Consider the following 13,254-nt stretch of genomic DNA (forward strand, 5'->3'; position numbering starts at 1 on the left):
TCTGGCACTAATACATGGAGAGTTGAACTGGCTGCTTCTGTGTCATAGGACTGTTTTACAGCTTTAGAGTGACTGTCGAATTTTTGTGGCAGTTTCCTCTTCGTCAGTTGAGGTGGCTTATTTGGAATGTCAAACAGTGTGGGTACTGCATTCCACACGAGTTTTTATTGTCTGCGTTCATGAACTGGTTTTGTTCTAAATGTAGCGAACAAAACCTAATATTATTATACAGGTAAACTGGGTCTTTCTTCATAAGGTCTTCTCGTCTGCTATTAACTAGCCATTTTTTTGCTCCTAAAGCGAAACATTCATCATTTATACACATACATTTGCAAGTGAATCCTGACGATACAGTTTAGTAACATGATGGTATATACCTCTCAGGATCCTTAGGAAACCTAAAAAAGACAGCTGTGGTGTCTTCTTCCTATTGCTGCTGCAATTTATTGCGCTACAAACGCTCCCGATGGTAAAAACCATTGTATAAATCAAAACAAACAATCACTATTCGCTTTCACAATCGCGCCGAACTCACAGTTCAAACTACCGGCCGCTTTGAGCGCTGCTGGCGCTGAATGCAACAAAATTGAGGCGAAGTGTCGCGACTGTTGTGTTAGACTGTGATTGCGACTGCAGTGTCCCATTAGCTTTGGCGATACTTTCGTTGTCTGTGTGGGCTCAGCTTTATTGTTTGGTGATATTGTATGAGCCTCTTTGAGAACGCGTTAATGTCAGACTTGACCTGTGATAGTTTTGATCTTTGATAGAATTGAATGTATTCAGCGATCTGTGTAGTGTAATTTGTTAGTAAGTGAACATTTGTGTGGAGTGATTTGCAGATAAAATAAAAAATGGCTGTGTTAGCAGCGGCAGCTCTTCTAGATGAACTTATGGGGAGAAATAGAAATATGGCACCAAATGACAAAACGAAGGAACTCAATTGGGAAGATCCAGAGGTACATAAATGTTCTGCAATTGCGTTTTTTTCTACCTTTGATATTATCAGTCCACCACCAATAATAATAAAAGACCATGTAACTAAAGCAATTTTCTCAAAAGATTTTGCAGTGTAGCAGTAAATGTGGGAGTGAAGCAATAAGGTCGAATAAAGTAGACGTATTACATATGCAAGCAGTTGAAGGGGTTCAACAGAACAGTTTTAACCGCTATTTTTAATTAGTTTGGAAACGCGCGTTAAACAATTTTCAGAGAGTATCTTCTGAGTATATGGTGTGTGGTAGTTATACCAAGCGTTTTATTTAAATAACAAAACTGTTCAAAAATGCCAAGCTTATCATGTTAGCTCTTTCTAATATTGGAAACGGTGCGAACTTCTGTATTCGATTAAAATAATACAGATACGTTGTTTTCATTAAATGCAGTGCTTCGAAAATGTGTTTATAGTTATCACAGATTAGTAATGCCGCTATGAAATGTGCCTGTTTTTAATAACCTTAGTGACGCCGTATCAGTATGTTACTGCTCTACTTTTGTCGTCACACCAAATATAATATGCTGTTCTTTTATAACATGTGGATCGCTCCCTTGCCTCTCACCCCAAACCCCGTGTCTCCCAATTTCTTCTTGCAGTCTTGCCTTTGGTATATGACGACACATTTCACATCAGCTTCTGCATACATTTTTTCATGTCTCATTTCTCTGTTTCTACTGGAAGTGAGGACCCAGCACTCTACTCTGCCTTTCTAATTTTAATGTTTCAAGCTTTGAGTTCACAGAGGCTGCTGAAGATGGTTTCTGGAACTTGGAAACTACTAAAAAATTGGTTTCTCAATATTCACATTAAGGCTTTAGATCTATTAGTACTCATGTCTACTTTAAACTTCTTATGAATCATATACTCTAGATTCCAGACAGTGTTTACTGATAGCTCCTTGCAGTTAATATTAATATAATCTTATTTCGAAGAAGTGTATGAAAGAACACCACTTGTGAACAAGGCTGAAGAGTTGTTGATAAAATAATAATCTATGGAAGAAAACTACATATGGTAACATTACAGGTATATAGTTTGCTTAGGAGGCAGTCAGAAAATTTCACTACAGGCAGCTCCGTCTCAACCTGGTGTCGATGTAACCCTCTTTCCGCCCTGAGGAAGGAATTAACATTTTCAAGCAACATAAGTTTTTTTCTACTTTTAAATGTCAGTGTGCCATTTGCTCTTGAAGGCCCATTATTCTCTAACCATTCTGTTTCCCTGTAATACAATTTTCTCAAATGATTTTTTTTCCTGTTGATAATGTTTCAGGTATGAAATTTCGGGTCTGAAATTTGATTGATATTATAGCCATTTGTTTATATTTTTCTATTGCAAATTCTATGAAATCACATTTGTTGACAGTACTGCAAGCTGTATATGGTGAAATTTTGTCCTCATGACTTGTTTGTAAATACGCGAGCTGACTTGGGGCAGTGTCCAAAGGTCCATGATGATGAAGTCAAAGCACTGTATGAAAAATCAAACAGCTATAAAAAACAGCAGTATGAAGATGAATTCATAAGGTTCTGCCAGAGTATGCTTAATGAAGTGGAGAGGAAGATAATCAAAGGAAAACAAAGACTTGCCTTAATGGGTAAAACTGATATGGTAAGTTAACTGCAAGTATTAAAAATTATTTCTGTATTGCTTTAAAGTAACATATAAAATAATTAATCTCCATATTTCTTCTTCCAAGCTATGTGGTATTTGCAGCATTGACAAATATTCTTAATGTTTTATGATCAAAAAACTTGTTTCTCCACTATTACACATGTAATATGTATTTAGGGGAAGGGGTAGCAGATGATGGCTGCTATAGTAGCTGTGTGCTGGAAACAGTTTAGTGGTGGTGACAATCGCCAACAGTTGTAAATTCTAGTAATTAATCAATAACGGTGCGTAACACCAGTGGGAACAGAAGATAAATGTAGAAAGTGGTAATTATGAATAAAAATGAGTAACTTAGGTGGGCTATTCCATCCGACAGACTGGGACATTTGCATAACATTTTAACAAGTTTCGTTTTCAGGTTATTCCATGCCACATGATCTAGAGATTTCTGCATGATCATCACAGAATTTGAGTGAACATTTGCACATGTTCCCAATAAACATTGGTAAAGTTTCGCAATCACTAATTCAGTACTTCAATATTATGAAAAGGATAGTTGCTGCTCACCATGCAGTGGAGATGCTGAGTCGCAGATAGGCACAAAATGAGCTGTCGGCCAACAAGGCTTTTATCGGAAATGCAAAGCCCCCCCCCCCCCCCCCCCCCCGCTCCACACACACACACACACACACACACACACACACACACACACACACACGCACGGCCAGTCTCTTGCAGCTGAATCTAGACTACGGGCAGCAGCGCATGATGGGAGAGGCAAGCGGATGGGGGTAAGGAGGAGACTGGGGTGGAGAGGGGGAAGGATAGCAGGTTAGGATGGGGGATGGTGAAGTGCTGCTAGTGGGAGCATGAAGGGACAAGATGGGGAGAGGGTAGGGCTGCTAGGTGGTGCAGTCGAGAGGTTAGACAGAGAGTGGGGGGGAGAGAGGTGTTGGGATAGTGGAAAAGGAGAGAATTAAAGACTGGGTGCGTTGGTGGAATAGAGGGCTGCATAGTGCTGGAATGGGATCAGGGAACGGGCTAGATGGGTAAGGACAATCCACCTAGCCCCTTCCCTGTTCCCATTCAGCACTGCACTGCCCTCTATTCCACCAATGTACCCAGTCTTGTTACTTCTCTCCTTTTCCACTCCCACGCTCAGTCTAATCACCCGACTGTACCTAAATGTCCTACCCTCTCTCTACCTTGCCCCTACATACCCCCACTAACAGCACTTCACTGTCCCCAACCACTACCCTGCTATCCCTTCTCCTCCACCCCCCAGCCTCCTCCTCACCCCCACCCAGTTGTGTCTCCCATCATGTGCTGCTGCTAGTAGACTGGCTTCAGCTGGATGCTATGGTCCTGTGTGTGTGTGTGTGTGTGTGTGTGTGTGTGTGTGTGTGTGTGTGTGTGTGTGTGCGCGCGCTCTCTCTCTCTTTTCGACAAAGGCCTTGTTGACCAAGCGTTCATTTTGTGAGGGTCACTTTGTTGTGCCTCCCTGTGACTCAGCATCTCCGCTGAATGGTGAGTAGCAACTATGGTTTTCATAATACTATCCTGGATTTTCTATTGTTTAACTCAATACTTCCAGAGATACGATCATTTGTTTGATCCCATAGCACAGCGAACAACAGTGCACTAGGCCGTCTTCTACAACTTTTTGCCCTCTCTTAAGCGAAATAATCGTAAAAAAATATTTCATGAGCAAATTTAATACGGATAATGTGAAACAATGTCCGTTGAAAAAATAGTCACGCGTAAAAGATGTGAAGTTTAGCTTTTTATATTTCTGGAAGTAATTGCTGGATGAACCTAAAACCGTGCATGTCATAACTTACCAATACAAGGTCTTAGAATTAGAATCTCTCTCTCTCTCTCTCTCTCTCTCTCTCTCTCTCTCTCTCTCTCACACACACACACACACACAGCTAGAAAACAAGAAGTTGGAAGCGTATTGAGAAAAGGGGTAGTACCCAAAATTAAAGTAGACGTCTTTTATTGTGTTCTACAAATGTTTAGTGCACTCTGGGGAAGGCAATATCAAAAGTCTTGATGAGATAATGTCTGAATAACTTGAAAAACTCCAAAAGAGAGATGTCTTTGTCACGCTTCATTGTGACATATTTCAGTCTTCAGAGTCAAGGCGCCATTTTGCGGCAACATTTTGACAAGTTTCGTACTCATCAACTCGGGTGAAATAGGGAACTTTACCGCAGAATGATGCCTTGACTCAGCTGATAATGCGAGAAAACTTCCATCATTGAAATACACCGAGAAAGCCTGCCTTCCCATATATATTTCAATCTGTTTTTCTGCTGTAACTACAAAATCAAACTGGTTATAAACTTCACAATTTTAATTTTGCATTACCAAGCCAATGCAGATCATGGCAGTAAAACTGTTGCATGACAGCTGCAGCTCATGTTTTTTAAGTAGTCTTCACTTTTTACATCATTATGACATTCTGAAAATTATAGTGAAGTTCATAGCAGTCTTCTTGACAGTTTTTGGAATGAATTCATATTACAGAGAATTATTAGTATTTTTTAAATTGTGTAATTCTGTTGATGTGCTATTTTAATTCTGGTTTAAGGTATGGTGTACTTCATGTTAGCACAATTTGCGATTTATGTGGAACATTAGTATACTGGTGAAGAATTATGTAAATGTGTTGCTAAGGTCCATCATGGCTTAACCACTTATGGCATATTTTAAAGTGAGAAAACCAGTTCCTAACCACCCAGGGGTCCATGTCCGATAGCTGTGCAACAGCAGCTGTGGGTGATTTTTTTTACCACAAGTTCCCAAGCCTGATTACAGTTTCTTTACGCAGGATATTCTGAGCTCAGTCGTCATGTGGTATCTTGAACAGAATAATCTCCTCTATGCCAATCGTGCCAAGCACAGATTTCAAAAACATCGATCATGTGAAACCCAACTTGTACTTTCCTCACGACATACTGAAAGCTTTGGATCAAAACAGTCAGGTAGATGCTGTATTTCTTAATTTTCGAAAAGCATATGGCTCAGTACCACACCTATGCTTATTGTCAAAATTACAGTCATATGGGGTATCAAATGAAATTTGTGACTGGATTGAGGACTTTTGGTAGTGAGGGTGCAACATACTATCTTGGATGGAGAGTTATCTTCAGGTGTAGAACTAACTTCGGGTGTGCCCCAAGTAAGTGTGTTGGGACCCTTGCTGTTCATGTTGTGTATTAATGGTCTTGCAGACAATAGTAAAATCAAGCTTTTTGTAGATGATGCAGTTACCTATAATGAAGTACTATCTGAAATAAACTGCCTAAGTATTCAGTGAGATTACAATGATATTTTCACATTGCAGCAGTGTGTGCGCTGATATGAAACTTCCTAGCAGATTAAAACCGTGTGGCAGACTGAGACTCGAACTCGAGACCTTTGCCTTTCACAGGCAAGTGCTCTATCATCTGAGCTACCCCAGCTTTCCTTCTTCCAATACCTCATCTCCTACCTTCTAAACTTCACAGAAGCCCCTTTGCGAAACTTGCAGAACTAGCACTCCTGGAAGAAAGGACATTGCGGAGACAAGGCTTAGCCACAGCCTGGGGGATGTTTCCAGAATGAGATTTTAACTCTGCAGGTTAGTGTGCGCTGATACGAAAGATCCAGACTTGGAGTCTTGTTCTGACTCACAGTTTTAATCGGCCAGGAAGTTTCATTCAGTATATCATCAGAGGGTCACTTTTGGAACTGGCCAACTCATACAAATATATAGATGTAGCACTTTGTAGGGATATGAAATGGAATGATCACATAGATTCGGACATGGGTAAAGCAGGTTGTAGACATTGGTTTTCTGGTAGACTGCTGGGGAAGTGCAATCAATCTACAAAGGAGATTGCTTATAAACCACTCCTGCGACCAGTTCTAGAATATTGCTTAAGTGTGCGGGACCCGTATCAGATAGGACCAATGGGATATTGAACATATACGGAGAAGGGCAGCATGAATGTTCACAGGTTTGCTTAATCCATGGGAGAGTGTCACAGAGATACTGAAGGAACTGAACTGGAAGACTCTTGAAGATAGACGTAAACTATCCCGAGAAAGTCTATTAATAAAGTTTCAAGCACCAGCTTTAAATCATTACTCTAGGAATAAACAACAACCCCCTATGTATCACTCACATAGGCATCTTGAAGATAAGATTAGAGTAGTTACTACACACCCAGAGGCATTCAAATAATCATTATTTATGTGGTCCATACCTGAATGGAACAGGAAGAAACCCAAATTACTGGTAAATGAGATGTACCCCCTGCCATGTACCCCAAGTTTGTTTGCAGAGTATAGATGTAGACCCCCCCCCCCCCAGGCTGACAACATTTCTGTAAGTGTCAGAGGCCTTAGTTAGGAGAGGTCTCTTTTAGGATCCTAAACTTAAGTTTGCTCCAAGCTACTAAAATATTTTACAGGTTTCTGTAGTGCTGCAGCATGTTATGAGGAAGACTAGACTGCTGGTCAGATGATGTCACTGATGGGATTGTTTGGGAAGAAATTTTGATAAGACAGAATTAAAAAATTACGCTTTCTGGATGTGATTGCCTCTTATGATTAGATTCACAAAAAAAACTATCGTTTTTATTGAATTTCTTAATTGATTTCATTTTTTATAAAGAGAATTTTGTAGAGTTGAATACTGTAGAGATGTCAAAAAAAAAAAGGCTACTTATTTCCAGTACTCAAGTTCATTTCTTGGTCATCAGGGCCTCTGATTTTATTTTCCACAAAAAGTACTAAACAATTGTAGTTCATAATGAAGATATCAGATATGATTATCAGTGAAATATGTACCCATCTTCAGTGCACCTCCACCGTGTCGTTGTTTTTAGTGTCTTATATGCTCACATTGCAAAATCAAATCAAGTTCTTAGGTAATTTGATTATGGTCTCTCTAGTGAAATTGGCTTATAAGAGTTTGCAGAAGAATCTTTCTTTGTAAAAGTGGGCCAGATATATTTGGCAATTTTAGAAAAATCGTCAGCTTTGCCCTCAATTTGTGAACTATTGGGAAGCAGTAGGAGAACAAAATTTTGCATTCTAAGACCTTGCATTGAGTTCTGAAGTAAAAGATTTCATGTTTATTCCACAATTGCTTCTGCAAATATAAAAAGCTAAACTTCACTTTTTTTTTTCTTCAAACATCCACTTCTTCGGCCAACTTTCCTGTAAATTATTACTTCAGTTAAGGGAGTGCAAAAAGATGTACAAAATGACCTAGTTTTGTTTCTGTCAAGAAAATATTGTTGGAGGTGTTATGTCTCACAGTTGCTGAAAACTCACGGGTGCTCTGTTGATAGCTCTACAATGGAACCAAACAAATGAACATATCTCTGGAAATATTGAATTAGTGATTGTGAAACTGTACCAGTGCTTACTAGGACCATGCGTAAAAGTTCACACAAACTTTCAGCAAAACCTGTGATGTTCATGTGAGAACTTTTGCAAAATTAGACCACTTGGTGTGGCACGGCGCATTCCAAACTTTAATTTATACTGGATCAGGAACTTTCTTTCTGTGACCATAACATGGGATAGACCTAAATACAATTTTAGTAAAACAAAATCATAGACATGCAAATGTGATAAAATGGTATAAAAATTATGTGAAATTACACCCAACTGGATTCTAAAAATTTTTATGGTAGATAAGTAGTGTGTAGCCATTTCTGCATTAATGTTTTGTTGTTCTCACTCCCCCCCCCCCCCCCCCCCCCCCAAACTGACAATGGGACTGACACAAAACAAGTTTCATTTTAACCTGTTTTATTGTAATAATATTGGTTTCCAACATGGACATATAAACAAATTACACATTTTAATGAAAAATGTACTGGCTGTGAAATATTTATGTTCAAGCCAAGGAATGAAAATCGTTGTCAGTGGTCGAGACACATTAAGAATTTGAAGAATATCAGACCTAGGCACCCTTGCGGTATTATCGGCTCTAAATGTATTGTCTTTCTAAAGGTGGTGACTTCTTGTTCATCAGCATCTACTGTTAGAACTTTTGTTTGAAGTCTGTAATGGATTTTTTGGTTGCAAATTTAACAAAAAAGGAACCACTCAAATATATTTTCATCCCACATTTCATCATTGACTACATTATTTAGAGCACACAGAGAACTCACTGTTGCAATTTTCTCTGAAACAAAATTAAATTCAAAAACATTTTTGGTGATGAAATACTCTTTAGAAGTTATTATTTGGGGGGAGATTACTGTACAGTACCATTCCACCTGCCTGCTTTGTTCCATTACATCATGAACACAACACAAATAAAATGCAATGGACAGCTGCAGGAATTAGGGGGTTTTTGGCAGGGAGAAACGACAAATATGACGATATGAATAATGTCGGCATTCCATATGCTGGAAAAACACACACACACACACACACACACACAATTAAAGCCACGAACTACACAACAAATGAACAATTTCAGGACCAATGACAAAACAGTAGCCGATCACTAATCACATTTAAATAACTGTCTCACAAGACAACAAAAACAAACTTCTAAATCACCAAGTAATACAGCAGTAAGTCTAATGCCATACTAACATCACTCGTAAACATAAACTCCGCACTGTAATGTGCTTAGCACTCCCTCTACAAACACAATCCATGTCAGTATGTCACACATGACAGCACACAACGTGACAGTTATGTCACTGGTCAAAGCCAACAAGTGGACTCTAAGCAAACAGTTGAGCATGTGGGCAATAGTGCATCCACACATTGTACAGAATAACTGTCATGGGTACTGCACAGTTATCATGAATAGCTACATCAATTAAAGACTTAAGCTTTTCAACTTATTCCTTACCAACTTCATAAACAGGACACCACATTTCTAGCCCAATATTTTCCAACCAAAAGCACATGCCATACCATTCATTTGAGTACAACTCAACAATGCCTTTACTATGAACTTGCTACCATGATACATTAGGCTAAAATTATATTGGATATTATTACTTTAACCACACCAGGGCCATTCCTAATTGAAAAACTATTTAAAAACTCACATAATGTAATACATCTATGAAAATAACTAATTTTAGAAAATATAATGTAATTGGATAGATTAAAAAATCTGTTCACCAAGTGGCAGCAGGAGAAACTACATATATAGGTTTTGAAATTTGCAAGCTTTCAGAGCCAATGTCTCCTGACAGAGGGGTTTTAGGGGAAGGAAGCAGGCAGAAGAAAATGACTGGGAGATGTTGGAAAAAGAGGCCAACAACCCCGGGTCACGGGAGACCCAGCTGGGATGGGAAGGAAGGAACGATTGTTGGGAACTGCACTGGATGAGATTTGAAAACCTAAGAGCTTAAAGGTGGAAGCTAGGGTGATATGCAAGACTGAGATTATTGACAAAACATCGTGCACGAGTTAATAAGAGTACAAAGCTAAGTGCATTTTATTTGTTAGAGGTGGGGCAGGGGGAAATGGACAGGGCAGAACATTAAAGATGTAGAAAACTAAATGGAAGTTAAGAAAGGAGCACTTATTGAGGATAAATGCTGTGACTGAAGAAATTAATATCAGTTAAGATGAGATGAGTGACGATAGCCAAGAACATGTTGTAATGCCAGTTCCCTCCTGCAGAGCTCTGAGAAGCTAGTGTGTGTGTGTGTGAGTGTGTGTGTGTGTGTGTGTGTGTGTGTGTGGAGGGGGGGGGGCTGAGCAGGAGAATGTAGGTGGCATGTGTGGTGAAACAGGTACTGGGGTCATGCTGTAAAGCATGCTCTTCAACAGGGTATTGTGTTGCCAGTGTGCATCCTCTGTTTATGTCCACTCATCATGACTGATAACTTGGTGGTGGTCATACCTATGTAAACAATGTTTACATGGCAGCTAGTACACAACATGGGTTGTTTCACAGGTGGCTCTCGCTTTGATAGCATAGTTTTTGCCAGTTACAGGGCTGGTACAGGTGGTGGTAGGAGGGCACTTAGGGTAAGATGTATAGCAGGAATGGTCAGAGATAGGAGCCAAAGGGTTAAGGAAATGGGTGTGGAAGTAGCATAAGGTCTGACAAAGATATTACAGAGATTGAGAGGGCGATTAAAAACTATTCTAGGTGTGGTGGGCAAAATATTGGACAGAATGGACCTTATTTCGAGGCATGATTTTAGTAAATCATAGCCTTGTCGAAGTAGCTGATTAACACATTCAAGACCAGTTCTACTAAGTTTTATTTGGGGGGCGGGGGGGATCGGCAGTACCAGGACTGGCTGTGATGGCTGGGGAAATCTGCTTTTGAACTAGGCTGGTTGGGTAATTACGTCCAGTGAAAGCTGAGGTGAAAATGGTGGTGTGTTCCTGTAAAGTGTCTGCATCTGGACAAACATGTTTGCCTCGAATGTGAGGCTTTGTGAGAGGGAACGTTTGAATGGAAAGGATGACAGCTGATAAAATGTAAGTATTTTTGTTTGTTGGTAGGATTAATGAGAACAAACGGCATTACGTGCTTGTGACAAGCTGGGGGATGTTTCCATTACCATCACGCCTCATATGAGCTTAATATGGTCCAGGGTATTATATTCCGCAGGGATCTTCTTTTGCAGTCTGAAGATGAACTGTATGCCAACTTAGAGCTGCGCGGTTAGAGGCACCATGTCACTGATTGCGTGACCCCTCCCACTGGAGGTTCAAGTCCTCCCTCGGACATGGGTGAGTGTGTCGTTCTTAGCATAAGTTAGTTTTAGTAGGGTGTAAGCCTAGGGACCGATGACCTCAGCAGTTTGGTCCCTTAGTAAATCACACACACATTTGAACATAGACAAGGCGCATTCATTGGGGTCCGAGGGATAATCAGGTTGCCACCAGTGCCTTCATCTTGGCCTTAGAGGGTGACACATTACCCAACAAGGTCAAGATGATTGTCATCCGCTGTTATGTCAAGCCATATATCCCTCCTCCAATGCAGGGTCTGAGGATGAGGTTAAGATTCTGGCGTCCGCTGAGACCTAGATCTCGCCAGACCCTCAGACACAATGGATATAGCCTGTTCAGGAAGTAAGTTGGTGGCAGCAGGTGACCCTGATGCGTAGACTGCCTCATTGAATGTTTCATGCCTTCCCAGTCTCATGATCACGTCATCCTCCAGTGGAATTGCGGAGGTTTTTTCCACCACCTGGCTGAGCTACGGCAACTGTTACACGTTACACCTGCTTTCTGCATTGCCCTCCAGGAAACCTGGTTCTCAGCAACGCGGACCCTTGCCCTTAACGTCTACAGGGGATATTACAAGAACCGTAACAAATATAATAGTGTGTCAGGTGTAGTTTGCATTTATGTCCTGAACTTGGTATACAGTGAACCTGTGCCCCTTCATACTCCTCTTGAAGCGGCGGTGACTGTCAGGATACGGACAACACAGGAAATAACTGTCTGCGGCGTATATCTCCCTCCTGATAGTGCAGTACCCTTGAGCATATTGGTTGCACTGATTGACCAACTCCCTAAACTTTCCCTACTTTTGGGTGATTTTAACGCCCATAACCCGTTGTGGGGTAGCACCATGCTTGCTGGCCATTGCAGAGATGTTGAAAATTTACTGTCCCAACTCGACCTCTGCCTCTTAAATTCTGGGGCCGCTACACATTTTAGTGTGGGTAATGGTAGTTACTGGGCCATTGATTTATCAGTTTGCAGCCCAGGACTTCTCCCATCAATCCACTGGAGAGCACATGACAACCTGTGTGACCACTCCCCATCTTCCTGTCATGCCCACGGACCTCTACCCATATGGGCTTTGAATAAGGCAGACTGGGTATCCTTCTCCTCTGCTGTAACCATTGAATCTCCCTCATGTGGTGCCATTGATTTGTGATTGAGCAGGTCACTACAACTGTAATTTCTGTGGCGGAAAACATGATACCTCGTTTTCTAGGGTGCCCCCGGCGAAAGACAGTCCCTTGGTGGACACCGGAAGTCGCTGAGGACATTAAAGAGTGTCAGCGAGCTCTACAGTGACATAAGTGGCACTCTTCCCTAGAGCACCTAATAGCCTTTAAGCGGCTCCGTGCCCTCGTTTGCCTGCTTGTAAAATGATGGAAACAGGAGTGTTGGGAAAGGTGTGTGTTGACCATCTGGTGCCATACGTCACCTTCCCAAGTCTGGATGAAGATTAGACGTCTTTTTGGGTACCAGACCCCAACAGGTGTCCCTGGCATTAACATCAATGGCGTGCTCTCTACCGCTGCAAACGCGATTGCTGAGCGCTATGCTCGAGCCTCTGCGTCGGAGAGCTACACCCTCAGTCTTTTGCACCCTCAAACAGTGGATGGAGAGGAAAGTCCTCTCGTTCACTACATGCTACAGTGGACCCTACTACGCCCCATTTACAGAGTAGGAGCTCCTCAGCAGCCTTGCACATTGCCCCGACAGCTCCTGGGCCGGATCTGATCCATAGTCAGATGAGTAAACATCTCGTCTGACTACAAGCGATATCTCCTCGTCATCTTCAACCAGGTCTGGTGTGATGGCGTCTTTCCATCGCAATGGTAGGAGAGCACCATCATTCCGGTGCTAAAACTCTAAAAATCCGCTTGATGTGGATAGCTATCGGCCTATCAGCTTCACCA

At 41.2% G+C, this 13,254-nt stretch overlaps 1 protein-coding gene across 2 annotated transcripts in view; it reads left to right on the forward strand.

Annotated features, from left to right (window-relative positions):
• Positions 1-646: 646 nt before the first annotated feature.
• Positions 647-13,254, forward strand: part of LOC124593740 (luc7-like protein 3) — a 144,148-nt gene continuing 131,540 nt past the window's right edge. The window contains exons 1-2 of one of the 2 annotated variants that reach the window (XM_047132075.1): positions 647-956; positions 2,360-2,605. In XM_047132075.1, the coding sequence (XP_046988031.1) occupies positions 852-956; positions 2,360-2,605 (351 nt within the window). In that variant the 5' untranslated portion in view covers positions 647-851. The remainder of the gene's footprint in view (positions 957-2,359; positions 2,606-13,254) is intronic. The other variant, XM_047132074.1, reaches the window with a different exon arrangement.

This window comes from Schistocerca americana, chromosome 2, assembly GCF_021461395.2.
Source record: "Schistocerca americana isolate TAMUIC-IGC-003095 chromosome 2, iqSchAmer2.1, whole genome shotgun sequence".
NCBI lineage: Eukaryota > Metazoa > Arthropoda > Insecta > Orthoptera > Acrididae > Schistocerca > Schistocerca americana.